Here is a 17724-nt window from a genome sequence, read left to right as displayed (position 1 = left end):
GGGAATCCTCATAAAAATGAGTAGTACGGCCAGAAAACAGTCCAATTTGAAGGTGCAAACCCTTATATCCCAAATAGAGCATTTAGACTCAGTGAATAAAAAAACACCTGATCCCTCCACGAGTTCTCAGCTAGACAGCTTACGACATGAACTGCGATTACTACTGATTGCACAACAAGATCGGTCATTTAAAAAGTGGAAAGCTCGATTTTATCAATAAGGCAACCGTGCAGGGAAACTTCTAGCTAGACAAATAAAAGAAAGATCGATCCAACAGAAAATCCCCTTTATTTACCATCCAACTACTGGTTCTAAATTATCCAACCCAAAGGATATTGCCAATGCCTTTAGGGATTACTACAATGCCCTTTATAATTTAAAAGAGGATTCGTCCATCCCACAACCGTCCCCAGATACGATACGCGAGTTCCTAGAGAGAATTTCTCTCCCTAAAATCACTCAAGTTCAACTAGACACTTTAAATGATCCTATTTCCTTAAGTGAATTATCTAAAACAATATTGGCCATGCCGTTAAACAAATCCTCTGGTCCTGACGGATTCTCGGTAGAATACTACCGGGCATTCTACCCAATTCTAGGCCGGCATCTTCTTGCAACCTTTAAGAAGGCCACAGCGGACTCCTCCTTCCCATCAGAAATGTTATCTGCCACAATTGTAACGCTACCAAAACCTGGCAAGCCACTAGACAAACCACAGAACTTTAGGCCTATCTCTTTATTGAACGTAGACCTGAAGGTCTTTGCAAAAATTCTGGCTAACAGATTGTCGAGCATTAGGTCTTCACTGATCAGAAATGATCAGGTGGGCTTTATACCGGGGCGTCAGGCGCCGGATGCAACCAGGAGGATTCTAAATCTAATTCATGCGGCAGAGGCTTCTGGTGACCCTTCTCTGCTTCTAACATTAGATGCAGAGAAGGCTTTTGATAGGGTCCATTGGGGATACTTGGGTCAGGTGCTTGACAAATTTGGTATTCTAGGGACTATTAATTCAGCTATCTCAGCTTTATATTCTAACCTCTCGGCCATGGTTTACACTGAAGGTATGTTCTCTGACTCCTTTCGCATCACTAATGGCACACGTCAGGGGTGCCCGTTGTCACCCCTGATTTTTGCCCTTTTGATGGAACCTCTAGCAGAAACGACCCGCACTCATCCTCATATATCTGGCATCTCGACACCCAAACATACCCATTCTATTACACCATTTGCAGACAATGTAATTTTAACCTTAAAACACCCTTCCTCCTCTTTACAAGCAGTACATGATACCCTTGGAGAATTCAACAGAATATCATACTATAAGGTGAATTCCTCCAAATCTAATATATTAGCAATTAATGTTAAGGATAACATCAGATCGCTCTTAGCCTCACGATTCCCATACCTATGGTCGGACAACCCCATTCAATACTAGGGAATATATCTATTGTTGCCGAGCTCTAATAGTTTCAAAATCAACTTTTTGCCCCTTCTCTCCTCAATACAACAGGAACTTAATAGGATGACAACGTTTTATTTGTCCTGGATGGGAAGATTGGTGGCCTACAATATGCTAATCCTTCCAAAGCTTTTATACCACTTTAGGGCCTTACCAATTGCTATCCCTATGTCATTCTTTAAATCAGCCCAAGCGCAGCTGCATAAATTTGTATGGGGGGACAAAAAGCCCAGATGCTCCCACTCCTATTTATTCAGGGCTCCCACTCCTATTTATTCAGAAAGAAAGACATCGGTGGTATGGGTCTGCCTATTCTAAAAGACTACTATGTGGCGAGTTTGTTAGACCAAATGAAATACTGGATATGTCCTCCAGTGGAGAAGCAGTGGGCTTTAATCGAGGGCTCTTGGCTTCTGCCTGGCACGCCATACTCCACTCTATTAGCATCTTCTTTCACCAATAAGACCTTCAAATCGGATTTCCCCATAATACAACTCGTAGTAGATACCTGGAGAAATTTTCTAAATAATGTAGTGCTATCTCACCCCTTAATGGACGTCTCTACTCCACTTGCATCCATAGGTACTTATGTCAAAGATCTGGATTTGGGAGCTTGGGTGAAAAAAGGTATTACACTGGTCTCAGATTTATTGGAAGGTGACAATCTTATTTCCTTTGAGTCAGTAGTGTTAAGATTTGGCATCCCCAGGTCGGAATACTTTACTTACCTAAGAATTGTATCATTCTTATCTCAACATCAGGGCACCTCCGTTTCAATCCCTCACCAAGCATGGGCGTTCTGGTCCGATGTATCGAAAGTTAAAGGGGAATCTCTTTATTTTATAATTTATTAAAAAGCAAGAACCTATTTACGAAAACTTCCCCCTTTCATAGATAGGAGAACGAACTCTCTGTGCAGTTCACAGATGATCAGTGGAGGAAGGCCATCAAAAGCAACGGCAGATACATTAGATCGGTAACGCATTGGGAAGTCTCCCAAAAAATATTACTCAGGTGGTATTACACCCCCTTCATCACAGCAAAATGTATCCAGGGTAGTTCTAATACTTGCTGGAGAGGTTGTGGAAGAGTTGGTACTCTACTTCATATGCTTTGGGAATGCCCCCACCTCAGGAGTTTCTGGCGGGGGGTATTCTCCTTGGTTTCTAAAGTTACTGGCATTCTTATGTCAGGTTCTCCTGCACTGGCAATACTAAGTTTAGACATAGACCAATACCCGCTACCCCTCAGAATGATAGTTGTCCAGATACTGTCCACAGCCAGACTATTGGTAGCTAAATACTAGAAAACCCCCTGTCCCCCCAGTATGGGAGAATTAGTCAGAAGAGTAGATGAGATGTATAAATACAAGCAGATATTGGCCAGTATGGAAGGAAAATACTTACATTTCTGTAAACAATGGTCTCCATGGACTGACATCAGGAAAATTGTTTGAGTTGTTATATTATTCCTCTGTTTTTGTCCAGTTACGGTGTAAAGACATCACCGTCACTTACCTGTTTTTTGGTTTAATTTTACAATTGCAAATATAAATGTAAAAGGTGGGGCTTGTTAGCCCTCTGGTGTTCAGAGGGTGGCTTTATATACTTCTACTGCTCTGTTGGAGACTATAAGTCGATACGTGACTATCTGTGATTGTTATCCGACTGTTGGTTTTTTTTTTGTATCATGCAAGCCTTTCAATAAAAAATATAAAAAAAAAAAAAAAAAAAAAAAAAAAAAAAAAACAGTAGCTCCTTCGGGGGTCAGTGCTACACGAGTGTTGCATTTTTTCTCTCTAGAACAACCGACTCATCAGCTGTCAGCGGGGTTCCAATTAGGCTCATGCACACTGGACGTTATAAAAATGCCAGTAGTTTTGCAGTGAGTTTATCAACGTTTTTGCGATAGCGTTTTCTAGCATTTCAGTATTTTTTTTTTTTTTTTTTTAAAACCAACAGGTTTAAAAACGTTAACACTTTTCAACATTAGAGCGTTTTTACAGCTGAAAACCTTCTCTCAGAACCCACTAGTTTTGGGGGGGGTTTTACAGCCAAAAACAGTTTATAACAGCCACATAGGATGACATGATGGAGAGTTTGACTGTAGAAAAAAAAAAAAAAAAAACATCTGAAGCAAAAAACAGCAGCTGTGAAAACGTCCAGTGTGCATGAGGTCTAACAGCTGAATATAAAAAAAAAACTGATAACAGAAAAAGATAGTGCTGCGCTACCAAAGTGAAAAAAAGTGGTAAAAAACTGCGATAAAAAACCTTTGTCCACAAATTTGATAAATGTACCCTTATAGCATGTAATCTAATCGGATATACTCGGGACTAGCCAAGAAAACATACAACATACATAATATTAGATAGAGATATATATCTCTCTCTATCTCTAAAAGCCAAAGCAAATATCAGCTTATTAGTGAAGTGCCCAAACAACATATATTAAACGTGACTTAGTCCAATATCAAGAGGACTAACCCCCACTAGAGTGCTCAAGTATATAATATAAAAAAAAAAAAAAACGCATAACCAATGTATATATGCATAAACAATTAACGAAATATCATACATGATAAAATGTAAAAGTGATCAAACACATTAAAGTGCTAAGTGCATATGATGAACAAAACAGAAAAAAAACAAACAAAAAACACACAATAGTCCAACTGGGTGAATATTGTAGTGAAGGTATCAAATGCAGTAATAAGGTGACTTGGTGCTTGCAACGTGCAGAAAAAAATATTCTTTCTCCACTTCAGTGAAAACACGTGTTTGCTAGGCACACCAGGTAATTACCTCACCGCTGTAAGGTATACAGTGTATCTATAGCCTTTTCACAGACACAAAGGGAATCAGGAGGGGGACTTCAGATACTCATATTGTTGTCACCATCCATATATCTGCTCCATAGGTGGATTCAAGTGTTGCTCAAGAAATAGATATGAAGGCGATTCTAGGGCCGCAGAACAGATCCTCAATCTGCGGGTGTGGCACTGTCCTGTCAGCCTTTATAGCGGTGACCTCTTTATTCATTGCAATCAATCAAAAACCTCCATCCTGCAATAACTATCAATAACGACTCTATGGCAACTCAACGCTGCCGCCGCCCAGCTGCACTACGTTTCCCGGCACTCTCCGCGCTATCGAGCCTCTTCCTCAGCTGGGCGGCGACAGCTTTAAGTTGCCATAGAGACCTTATTGCAGGATGGAGGTTTTCAATTGATTGCAATGAATGATGAGGTCACCGCTATAAAGGCTGACAGGACAGTGCCACACCCACAGATTGAGGATCTGTTCTGCGGCCCTAGAATCGCCTTCATATCTATTTCTTGAGCAACACTTGAATCCCCCTATGGAGCAGATATATGGATGGTGACAACAATATGAGTATCTGAAGTCCCCCTCCTGATTCCCTGTGTGTCTCTGAAAAGGCTATAGATACGCTGTATACCTTAGAGCAGAGGCGGCTCTAGGCTTTGTGAGGCCTTAGGCAAAATTTAGACACGAGGCCCCACTCACGCCCATAATGGATAAAAAAAAATTCAAGCAAGTAAAAATGGCTGCAGAAAGATGCGTGGATCTAGCTCACAGGCGATCAGCACCACCTCCAGAGCACCCTCCTCAGATATATGCAGCCAATACAACATCTGGGACAGGTGACAAGCCCTCTAGGATTTCCCCCTTTGCCTTGGGAGAATGGGAAGAGGTGTCATTGAATCATTCCACATCACCAGAGGAAGGAGAGTGGGGGGATCCCAGCGCAGTGAGGGAGGGTGACAGGGAGGGAAAGAGAGTGAGGGAGCGGGGGAGAGAGAGAGGGGGGAGGGGAAGAGAGGGAGTGAGAGAGTGAGAGGGAGGAAGAGAGAGGGAGAGGGGAGGGGGAGAGAGAGGGGGGAGAGAGGAAGGAAGAGAGAGAGGGGGAGGGAGGGGGAGGAAGAGAGGGGGAGGAAGAGGGAGGGAGGGGGAGGGAGAGGAAAGGGGGAGGGAGGGAGGAAGAGAGAGAGAGGGGGAGAGGAAGAGAGAGAGAGGGGGAGGGGAAGAGAGAGAGAGGGGGAGGGGAAGAGAGAGAGAGGGGGAGGGGAAGAGAGGGAGGAGAGAGAGAAGGGGGAAGGGAGAGAGAGAAGGGGGAAGGGTGAGAGGGGGGGAAGGGGAAAGGGTGAGAGGGGGGAAGGGAGAGAGAGGGGGGAAGGGTGAGAGAGAGAGGGGGGAAGGGAGAGAGAGAGGGGGGAAGGGAGAGAGAGAGAGAGGGGGGAAGGGAGAGAGAGAGGGGAGGGGGGAAGGCGGGAGAGAGGGGGGAGGAAGAAAGAGAGGGGGAGCGAGAGAGAGAGAGAGGGGGAGCGGGGGAGAGAGAGGGGAGAGAGGGGAAGAGAGGGGAGGGGGGAGGGGGAGAGGGAGGAAGGTGGAGAGAGAGATCTCTAGCCCCGTTCCTGTCTGTAGCCCCTCCTGTGTACCATGTCCCAGTCTGCAGTGCCTGTCTATGGGAAGCTGTGTGTGATGCTCGGTACGTTACCTTCCATGCCAGCAGGGTGTTCATGACGGCCAGCAGCAGGCAGGGTCCATTCTCAGTCTGGGTGGGGACAGTGTCCTGCTCCTTCCAGAGGATCTGGTACCTTCCATCTGTCCTCGTTTTCCGGCCCCAGTCAGCCTGTACTCCAGTCCTGGGAAGTCTTTAGAGCTCGTCTCCAGGACTATCGATCCTTGCAAGTCTCGCTGCTCAACTTGCCCACCAGGCCCGGACTGGGACAAAAAATAGACTGAGCAGCCCATAATAGCGGTCTCTTCCACACTCCCCAGCCTGAGAGACCCCTGCAGCAGCCTAAGTGAAAAGAGGGGAAACCTAGCAGAGCTGCCCGGGGGTGAACCCAGAAAGAGAACCAGAAAGAGAACAGGGGTGGCAGAGAGCATTGGAGTGAGGCTGAGAGCAGCAGGGGGGGCAAGAGTGTGGGGGGCATGAGCACTAGGGGGAAGAGAGCACTGGGGGAGCTAGGGCACTGGGGGGGTGCACTGGCGGGAGTGGGGAGCCTGGCAGGGGCAGAGAGCATGGGGGGTGATGGAGAGCATAGGGGCCAGAGAGACCTGGGGAAGGGGCAGAAGAGCATAGGGAGGGTGGGGGGTGGAGAGCACCGGGGGAGCTGGATAGCACAGTGTGGTAGAGAGCATGGGGGAAGCCAGGGAGCACGGGGGAGGTGGGGGGAGTTGGAAAGTACTGGGGGGAGCTGGATAGCATAGTGGAGTGGAGAGCATGGGGGGAGCCAGGGAGAATAGTGGGGGCTGGGAAGCACAAAGGGGAGCTGGAGAGCACTGTGGGGGGAGCTGGAGAGCACAGGGGTAAGTTGAAAGCACAGCGGGAGCATGGGGGGCAGAGAGCACTGGGGGGGGGACTGGACAGCACAGGGGGCAGAGAGCACTGGGGGTGCAGTTAGAACTGGGAGAGGTTAGGGAGCACGGGGAGCAGAGAGCTCTGGGGAGCTGGAGAGCACTGTTGGGGGGAGCCAGGGAGCACGGGTTGGTCGGAGAGCACTGGGGGGAGTGTATGGGGGAGACAGGGAGGACCAGAGAGCACTGGGGGGGGAATCAGTGGGGGGGGAGCCAGGGAGCACAGAGCACTGGGGGAGAGGTGGAGAGAAGTGGGGGGGCGACTGAACATGACAGTGGGGGGAGAGCATGGGAGGAGCCAGGGAGCACAGAGCACTGTGGGGACCAGAGAGCACTGTGGGGGAGCACTGTGAGGGAGCACAGGAATGGGGGACTGGACAGCACAGTGGGGGGAGAGCATGGGGGGAGAAGTGGGGGGGCTGGACAGCACAGTGGGAGAGCACGGAGGACCAGAGAGCACTGGGGGGAGCCAGGAAGCAGAGAGGGTATGCAGGGAGAACTGTGAGGAACCAGGAAGCATCGGGGCAGTAAAAGAGTTAGATAGGAGGAGCTCCGGTGATCCCATCCCAGCGCTTGCTGCAGCCTGGCCGACCCCCGCCAGAGATCGTGAGTGCCCGGCCGTGCCGCCCTCCTGTGTGCCTGGATAGGAGGAGCGGCGGGGACAGCTGCATATGGAGGAATTGAGCTTTCCATATTCTTTCTGCAGCCGGCGAATGCCCGCAGAAGAAGCGGTCATTCAGCGGCTGCAGGAGGAATATGGAAAGCTCAATTCCTCCATATGCAGCTGTCCCCGCCGCTCCCCCTATCCAGGCACACAGGAGGGCGGCACGGCCGGGCACTCACGATCTCTGGGGGTAGTCGGCCAGAATGCAGCAGGCGCTGGGATGGGATCACCGGAGCTCCTCCTTCCCCTTCACAGTCATAGGGCAGGGATATTTTCCGCAGCCTGGCCGGACTCCTGACCCCAATAGGCAGCCGACCAGACGCAGAGAGGCCAGGTGGGTGAGCGGCGCGGGCTGCAGGAGCAGCTCAGTTGCTTTAGGGCCCCACATGGACTTGCCGCCCGCCCGGTGTGCCCTATGGCTGCCCGCACGGCTTTTACAGATGGCACCTGGAGCCTGTTGTTCAGTCCAGCGATCGAGCAGATGTAAATTAGGCGGCCACGAGGCCCCTGTGAGGGCGAGGCCTTAGGCGGCCGCCTAATTTGCCTAATTAGAGAGCCGCCTCTGCCTTAGAGCGGTGAGGTTATTACCTGGTGTGCTTAGCAAACACGTGTTTTCACTGAAGTGGAGAAAGAATATTTTTTTCTGCACGTTGCAAGCACCAAGTCACCTTATTACTGCATTTCATACCTTCGCTACAATATTCACCCAGTTGGACTATTGTGTGTGTTTTGTTTGTTTTTTTTCTGTTTTGTTCATCATATGCACTTAAATGTGTTTGATCACTTTTACATTTTATCACGTATATTTTGTTAATTGTTTATGCATATATACATTGGTTATGCGATTTTTTTTATATATACACTTGAGCACTCTAGTGGGGGTTAGTCCTCTTGATATTGGACTAAGTCACGTTTAATATATGTTGTTTGGGTACTTCACTAATAAGCCTTGGCTTTTAGATATACATATATGAAGATTATTTTTTTATATAATTTTTATTATATTATATATATATATATATATATGTTTTCTTGGCTAGTCCCGAGTATATCCGATTAGATTACATGCTATAAGGGTACATTTATGAAATTTGTGGACAAAGGTTTTTTAATCACAGTTTTTTACCACTTTTTTCACTTTGGTAGCGCAGCACTATCCTTTTCTATTATTTATTTAATTCACATGAGAGTGTGTCTCATGCAAGTGCTTTCTGCATCCAGTTAATTAGACTAACCACCTTTTACAGCGCAGGAGCCCTAACAAACTCATAAAATAAAAAAAAAGAATTGCCGGTGTTCTGCCGTATAGTGTCCGGCCATCAAATAGTGTCCGCCCTGTACTGCGCATGCGCAGTACGGAGCAGACGAAGCTTCGGAAAATCTCCAAAGCTGAACGGCACCTGCGCCGTGAGTGGAGGTGGTAGCCCCACCATCCAAGCGGACATAGGGTTGTGAATATTAGAGGGCCCCTCACGGGCGGGCGAGCTGCGCTCGGCTCTTTTTTATTCCTACTCTATGTCCACTTGGATGGTGGGGCTAGAACCTGCACTCACGGCGCAGGCGCCGTTCATCCTTCGGCAATTTTCGGAATCTGTGTTGCTGTGTACTGTGCATGCGCAGTACGCAGCGGACACCATCGGATGGAGGACGTTATATGACAAGACACCGGCAAAGAAAAAAAATAAATAAAAATGGAATGCGTCAGTGGGAGGAGTAGTGCCCCATTGTTGGGTCCGTGGGAGGAATAGCATGGTATGAACTATGGCCCATGGTGGCAAATAAAAGCAAGCAAAAGACCACATCCATTGCTCGGGCTGCAGTTTTGAGATCATTGGTATAGTGCATTGTTCTTAGATAGTCAAATAAATTGTATCTTAGGTAATGTTCAAAGCTGGCGTGCTTTTCTTGTGTTCTTTCAACCGATCATACCTGAGCTCACCTCTATCCTAAGAGTACTATCAGTCCCTGAAGCACAATACGATTACTATGTGCTTTTTTTTTTTGTGCTCTATACATTCCTATGAACACCCCTTGTTCATTTCAATGGGCGGCCTCATGCACAACAAAGTAGCTCATACACATTTTTGAGCTTTGCGTGTTTTGCTGCGTTTGGGGATTCCACTACCAATGCAACTGCAAGCACAACACTTTTTTTTTTTTTCACCTTTCATAAATATGCTCATTCACAAACCACTACAGTGCGACTGCAGCCCGGAGGAGCAAATGTTGTCAGAACAGGTACCATTTAAAAACAAAGACATTTGTAATGCAAATTCTTCCATAGCTTGGAGCTACAAACCACTCGGGTGTGAATAGGGCCTGACTGGCCAGTACGTATATACAGGAGAAGGTCACTACCTCAAGCTATTGTTATCTACTGAAACTGAATGTCCGTGCTTTAAGCAGCGGTGATGGAAAGCGAGATAAAAGCTATTATCGCCGTTCTTCCTGACTACAATTTCCCCCCTCACTGCCAACACACCTGTCCGCCTCTCAGAGGTGTGACGTCTCCACCATCCCGCTCCCGCCCTCACTCCACTAATCAGGAAATGTGCATTGAATAAAGCCCCGCCCCCTTCCCCTCACCTGGCGCTTTCCCGTAAACGGAGCCTGAAAACCAGTAAGCTGTGACTGGAGGAGGAGCCCTGCACATAGGTGACGGAAAGAACCAATCGCTGCCACATGGGCGGGGCGGAGGTGAACAGCGGTAGTGCTGTGTGTGTGTTACCTTGCATTATTTCTCAGGGACTTAGCGGACGGCGGAGGTATCGCCTGTGGACACATGGAGCTGAGGGAAGCCGGGCTTCGGCGGCAGGCGGTGAAAAGGCATCTACATAAACATAATTTAAAACATCGCTATGAGTTCCTGGAGACGTTGGGGAAGGGAACGTACGGCACTGTGAAGAGGGCTCGGGACAAGCAAGGGAAAGAGGTGAAAAGCGTCAAACCTGCTGTAATGAATAGCTTCTGGGCTGTTTATCGGCAACCTGTGCTTGTTTGTTGTGGGCGGCCTTGTTCTCTTGGGATTGAGCTAGATATATAAGAAATTAGTAAGTCTGGAGCTGCTGTGCATAGTAACCAATAGGCTTCTAGCTGCAGCTTGTTCAGCTAAGCTTTCAAAACAAAAGCTAGAAGCTGATTGGCTGCCATGCCCAAGCTGCTTCAATATTAGGAATTCCCCCACAAAGTATGCTTACCTGACCTGCTGCACCTTCTGATCCGTGATCTCTACAAGAGGAGAAACTTCTCCATCCTACAAAATTCCAGATTTATTGGGTTCTCCCCACTAAACCCTGTAGTACCTTCCACTGCAGGGCACAGGCACAATGGCGCTTGGATATATATATATATATATATATATATATATATATATATATATATATATATATATATATATATATAATTTTTTTTTTTTTTTTTTCAGGTATATTCCGGCTCAGGCATTTTAGCAACTGGGAAGTGAGATGGCGGTCTAGACTTGAAAAATGCTCTATTGCATTTTCAGGTGCCACATTCACCCCAGTCTGTATCCAAAGTGACTTGTGTACCCCCCCCTATTAAGGCTATTTCTAGCGCTGAAATCCTCCTCAGTGTGAAAGGGCTCTTAAGCTTTGAGCCACAAAGCGCTCAGGAGTGGATGAAAGGTAAGCTCTGTAAGAGAGCGAAGATCAGCAGCGCGCTAAAGTATAATAATGTTTTTGGGCCCATGTGCATGGCTGACTAGATCTCTGTATTTCTGTGGTGGGTATGACGAGCTGCAGATGGGAAGCTTGTACAGAACGTCAGGCTGACGCGGCTTGTAATTGCACATGGAGCAGTTAACTTGGAATGTGATGTACACTCCTGGATGCAAGCAGGGTACACCTCCATCTCTAAGACCCCTTTCACACTACGTCAGCGGTAAAACATTGCTATTTTTAGTGTCAGTTTTACTGTCGGATTTGCTGCACATTTCGGCCGCTAGCGAGGCGCTTTTAACCCCAGCTAGCGGCAGAGAGAGGGTTAAAACCGTCTGCAATGTACCACAATAGCGCTGTTTTGGCGGTGGTATAGGCATGCTGCCCCATTGATTTCAATGGGCAGGAGCAGTAAACTCACCTTCACCGCTCCAAAGAAGCCGCTGGCAGGACTTTTCCTGTCTCCCTGCCAGTGCATGTGTGAAAGCCCTCTGGCTTTCACACTGGAGACAATGGAGCAGCTGTTTGAGGGCGGATTCCAGTAGCTATTTTTAACGCTATAGCGCCTGAAAAACGCCCTCAGTGTGAAAGGGGTCTAAATGTAGGTAATCTCTCCATGTTCTTACATGTAAATGGCTATGGACAGCCTTGGCCTGTCATTTGTCCAGCTTCTTGGCTAAAGCTGGTTCATACCCATTGCAGAAATACACTGATCTGGACGGTGTAAAGAGCTCTAGTTTTTTACTCCTAAAAGTGATCCTATGGCAAATCACCTGCAGGACCACCAAATCGCCCATAGTGTAAAAAAAAAAAAAAAAAAAAAGATACCGGGGTTATGGCAGCTAGCTGCTGTCATAACCCCAGTATTTAATGTCAAAGTAATGACTTGTATTGACTATGGTTGGCAAGTGATTGTAAAGTCTAGATTTTTCTTTTTTTTTTTTTTCTTTACTCAAATAACCAACGTGTCGTGCAGTGGTTTTGCACAGAGCAGCCCTAAATCTCCACTTCTGGGGTCCCCTGGGCTCCGCTTCTTCTGTGTGCCCCCATAGTAAGCTGTCTGCTATGGGGGTGCACACGTGTGCTCGCTCCCGAGCTGTGTGTCTATGGAGCCGCATGCCATAGAATATACACGGCACTGGTTTTGCGCTGCCCCTTCTCACAGCATCTGCTCTTCCTGTGAGAAGAGAAAGAGCAGGTAAAGAAGACTGCAGCCAGACACAATGCTGGATCCCTGACGGGCTCAGGTAAGAGACAGAGACTCTCCCTCTCCCTCCTGTGTGTCGGACTCGATTGCCTCACAGAGGAAGAACGGGGAGATGTTAATGTAAACAAGCATCTTCCCGTTCTGCCTAGTGATAGTGTCACTGATCTTTGCTCCCTATGATCGGGAGCAAAGATCAGTGACGTGTCACATGTAGCCAGGCCCCCCTCAGTTAGAAACACTCCCTAGGGCACACTTAACTCATACACTGGCCCCTAGTGGTTAACCCCTTCATTGCCAGTCTCATTTACACAGGAATCCGTGCATTTGTATAGCACTGATTGCTGTATAAATGACAATGGTCCCCAAAATGTCCAGTGTGTCCACCATAATGTCAGTCACGATATGCCATCCATACTATTAAAAAAAAAGAATTAAATGAGAAATGCCATAAAACTATCCCCTATTTTGTAAACGCTATAACTTTTGCGCAAACCAATCAATAAACGATTATTGCAATTTTATTTATTTTTTACCAAAAAATATGTAGAATGCGTATTGGCCTAAACAGGGAAAAACATTTTTTTTTTAAATGTTTTTGGGGGATATTTATTATAGCAAAATAAAAAAATAAATAAAAAAAAAAAGCTTTTTTAACAATAGCACAAATCAAGAAGAAAGCTCTATTTGTGGGGGAAAAAAGGACCCAACTTTTGTTTGGGAGCCATGTCGCATGACCGCACAATTGTCAGTTAAAGTGACGCAGTGCCGAATCGCAAAAAGTGCTTCGGTCAGGAAGGGGGTAAATTCTTCTGGGGCTGAAGTGGATAAGCAGGGAATGCATTAGGGTAAAAAAACGCTAAGTCATTATAACCACTTTAAAGTGGCACTAGAGGGTGAAAAAGCTGCAAACAGGCAGTCTTTATTTTTATTGCAGAAAAGATGTGCAAGGTCTCTTCTATAATAAAATATGCAATAAGGCCAATTTTCACATGTGTGGATCCATATTCAGACATCCGCTTTCGTTTCACTTTAATACGATGCAGGTTATTGTAGCTGCTGGTAAATGTAGAGGAGATTGTTTAATCAGGCTGTATGGCTTTCTTCACACAGGCGATTATTTGCATACCATAGATTCTTGATCACAGGTGTGTGCAAACAGCTACTGCTGCTGCTCAGCTTGTACAAAGCAATGACAGGTTAAATAAAGCAGGCCATACATGGGTCAAATCCTGAAATTTTCTTACAAAAATTGTAACTTAGAATTTTCTTTCACATTTTCACCATTAGTGGGCTGCAGCAATGGGCGATATTTATTTATTATTTTTTTAATTCGACCATCGAATTTGAGTGATCCGGCTCTAATTCCCAGCCACGTGTTTTTCGTTTCTGTAGCAACATGAGGTGAAATTGAAGGCTTGGTTTTTCAAACTTAAATCAATGATGATCAGATCACAACGCATACAATTTCTGTTTTTCAGAAAAAAAATTTGTTCTGAATTTGACCCATGCATGGCCGGCTTAAAGAGGTTGTTAACCTCCCTTTGTAATTTGTGCCTAATAGGTACTGTAAATATCTCCTAAACATGCACCATTCAGGAGATATTTACTGTATACTGCGCTGATGAGGTCATTGGCGCATGTTCTCTGAAGGAACGGCCACCCATGCCGTTTCTTCAGTAGCAAGTGCCATGACCAGCGGCTTCCACCCGCATGTGCGGGATTGACATCATGCAGCTCCGGCCAGTCACACAGCCGAAGTCCGCAGCCCCGGAAGGAAGATGGGAAAAGATGGATTCAGCCTGCAGCGGTAATGGCGTGGGCTTAGTTTGTAGGCAAGTGTCACATAATGTGCTAATATGCAATGCATACTAGCACATTCATGTCTTTTACTCTGCAGGGAAAGAGGGAAGTTTATTTTATTTTTTTTCTAGCAGAGTTTACTTCCTCTCTTAGGGCCAGTTGAGGGTCAGATGTGATTTGCATTGCAGTGAAAATCGCATGCGATCTCTGCGGTGCGATTTCAGCAATAAAGATTGTATGGCTGAATTTGCATCAAACTTCTTGCACAGGACTTTTTTTTTTTTTTTTTTCCGCAGCAGAATTGGATCGCATGAGTTTTCACACCCATGCGATCCGATTCCTGTCTGATTTTGCAGATCGCACTGTGATATGAAAACAGATTTGGGGGTTTCATTAACTTTACATTAATCCAGCAGTTTGCATAGGGTAGTGTGAACTGCTGCTGAGAAACATGCAATGCGGGAACCCGCAGTTGATTTGTAAGGTTCCCGCATTGCAACAGTGAACCGACCTTAAGAGGAGCCATTGCTGCTTGCTCTTTAGAGATGGATATCTGAGCATCTGTCAGCATCCAGGGTTGCTCATCTTTCCTCCAGGTAACTGCTAGGTGTGAAGATGCATGCAAAGGGCAACAGCTCCCCATGTCATTGCTGCAGCTATTCTCATACATTTATGATCCCAGGTGCAAAAATCGGCTGATTTCTTGTTGCTGTAATCGTCCCATGGGAAGGAGGCCTAACATGTATGGTCAGCTTTAGCTAGTAACTACATATAGTGAAGGCCTACTTGACCAAATATGAACTGGACTGATTATTTTCAGTAGTATTGCTCTAAGGCAGTACAAAATGTATATGACAGTGTCCGGTTTTAAATTCTGTGTCCTGTTAGGAGGATTACACTCTCAATTTGTCCTGAGGACCACTGTCAGTGAAGTCCTTTGTCCCCAGAACAGGAGGTGAAGGGAAGTTATCCAGTTGGGAGTGGACCCCCTGGGGTTTTTAACTCTTCCATATTCTATTCAGGATGAAATGACAAAAGGCTTAGGCATCTGTTTAGTATTTTTTTATTAGCTTGTAGAGTTTTTATTGTTATGTTGTGGTCTTGAATTTAGTTCCCTATAGTTTGTCATTTTGACTTGCCCATAACCCATGAGTAGGCAACAAAATTGAATGTGTTATTGGCTGTACGATTTATTTACATCTGATCTTTTGTTATTTTCCATGTTCTAGCTATATATGATAACATCTTTGTATGGATTAACCAGTTAACAACCAGCAAATAGCCGCATGATGGCGGTTGCTTAACTCTGGGAGGACGTGCATTGACGTCCTCCCAGAGTTCCGCTCTGGGGCGCGCACTCAAACATCCGTGACCGCCGGGTTCACGGATCATCAAATGACTGAGCGATCACTTGTATACAAACCGCCGTCATGACGCCAGTTCCTCCCTCCCCTCTCTGTACCGATTGGTACAGTGCAGGGAGAGAGAGATCGGTGACAGCAGCGCTGTGAGCTGGACCTGTAGTGCCCACAGCGCTGCTGACTGCCAATTAACCCTGCAGTTTTCTCCATGCTCGGCTGTACTCGGCCTCTATATGTGGCCGGGCTGTGGAAGTCTCACACATGTGGTATCACTGTACTCTGTAGGAGTAGGAGAATCTATTTTGGGGTGTAATTTTTGGTATATACATGCTGTGTGTTAGAAATATTGTATAAATAGACAACTTTATGTTAAAAAAAAGCATTTTAACCACTTCCTGGCCGTCATGACATCCTTGACTTTGTGCGGGGATATCTGAATGATGCCTGCAGCTACAGGAATCATTCAGATATCAGCCTTTTCAGCCGCTAATTCCTTACACCATAAGAATGATCATAGCGGCTATTCTGCTACTTGATCGTTCTTGCAAGAGGCGACATCCCTTCCCACCGCCCTTCGGTGCGTCTACTGACTCACTGCTACGATCAAAGCCAGAAACGTTTTTGTTTTTTTATTTCGGGCTTCCCAGTCTAGAGGTGAGATGTGGGGTCTTACTGACCCCATATCTCACAGTAAAAAGGATAAGTGATCAAAAAATTTATTTTTGGGGGGGGCGGGGGAGTGTCAAAGTAAAATGAACAATAAAATTGTCCCCGTGTGTTCACATGCAGAAGCGAACGCATACGCAAGTCCTGCCCACATATGAAAACTGTGTTCAAACCACACATGTGAGGTATCAATGTGAACGTTGGAGCAAGAGCAATAATTTTGGCTCTGTAACTCAAAATATGTAACCAGTAAAAATGTTTTTTTTTTCCCAAAAAAAAGTTTGAAAAATTGCTGCGCAAATCCCGTGTGAGATAAAAAGTTGAAATAACCACCATTGTTTTCTCTAGGATCTTTGCTAAAAGAAACATATATAATGTTTTGGGGTTCTATGTAATTTTCTAGCAAATAAATGATGATTTTTACATGTAGGAGAGAAATGTCAGAATTGGCCTGGGTGCTCCAGAACACCTGAAGGTGCTCCCTGCATGTTGGGCCCCTGTATGGCCACGCTGTCTAAAAGTCTCACACGTGGTATCGCTGTACTCGGGAGTAATAGCAGAATGTGTTTTGGGGTGTAATTTGTGGTGTGCATATGCTGTGTGTGAGAAATAACCTGATAATATGACAATTTTGTGGAGGGGGGAAAAAAATCTTCATTTTGCAAAGAATTGTGGGAAAAAATTACAACTTCAAAAAACTTGCCATGCCTCTTACTAAATACCTTGGAATGTCTTCTTTCCAAAAAGGGGTCATTTGGGGGGTATTTGTACTTTTCTGGCATGTTATTGCCGGTTCACACAGGGGGGACACGACTTGCAAGGCAACTCGGACGCGACCTGCACACAACTTCAGCAGCGACTTGCAAAACGACTTCTGTATAGAAGTCAATGCAAGTTGCCTGAAGTCGCCCCAAAAATGGTACAGGAACCTTTTTCTACAGAACGGAGCGTGACTTGTCAGGTGGCTAAGTCGCCTGACAAGTCGCTCCTTGGGGTCTCAAGAAACGAAATAGGCCGTCAGTACTTGGTGTGATCAATTTTCAGATATTGCCACCATAGCTTGTGGACTCTATAACTTTCACACAGACCAAATAATATACACCAATTTGTACTTCTTTTTACCAAAGATACGTCGTAGTATAAATTTTGGCCAAAATTTATAAAGGAAAAATTACTAATTTGCTAAATTGTATAACAGAAACGAAGAAAAAAATTTTTTTTTTTTATTTATTTTTTTTTTTTTTACAGAATTTACGGTCTTTTTTTCTTCCCTAGCACAAAAAATAAAATACCCAGCTGTGATTAAATGCCACCAAAAGAAAGCTCTATTTGTGTGAAAAAAACAAACATTTCATATAGGTACGGTGTTGCATGACTGAGTAAATGTCTTTCTAAATGTGAGTGCACCGAAAGCTAGAAATTGGTCTGGTTAGGAAGGGGGTTTAAGTGCCCAGTGGTCAAATAGGTTTGTGTTTTTGGTGTTTTTGGTGTTTTTTGTAAGGCC

The 17724-nt window shown here is 45.6% G+C and overlaps 1 protein-coding gene across 2 annotated transcripts in view; it reads left to right on the top strand.

Moving 5' to 3' along the window:
• The first annotated feature begins 10225 nt into the window (after nt 1–10225).
• The window catches only part of NUAK2 (NUAK family kinase 2), a 49499-nt gene continuing 42000 nt past the window's right edge, over nt 10226–17724 (top strand). For both annotated transcript variants that reach the window (XM_077481296.1, XM_077481295.1), the window contains exon 1: nt 10226–10441. In XM_077481296.1, the coding sequence (XP_077337422.1) occupies nt 10292–10441 (150 nt within the window). In that variant the 5' untranslated portion in view covers nt 10226–10291. The remainder of the gene's footprint in view (nt 10442–17724) is intronic.

This window comes from Lithobates pipiens, unplaced genomic scaffold (assembly GCF_037356315.1).
Source record: "Lithobates pipiens isolate NorthernLeopardFrog02 unplaced genomic scaffold, aLitPip1_a1.2 Scaffold_16, whole genome shotgun sequence".
NCBI lineage: Eukaryota > Metazoa > Chordata > Amphibia > Anura > Ranidae > Lithobates > Lithobates pipiens.
This window is presented reverse-complemented; position numbering and strand designations above follow the sequence as displayed.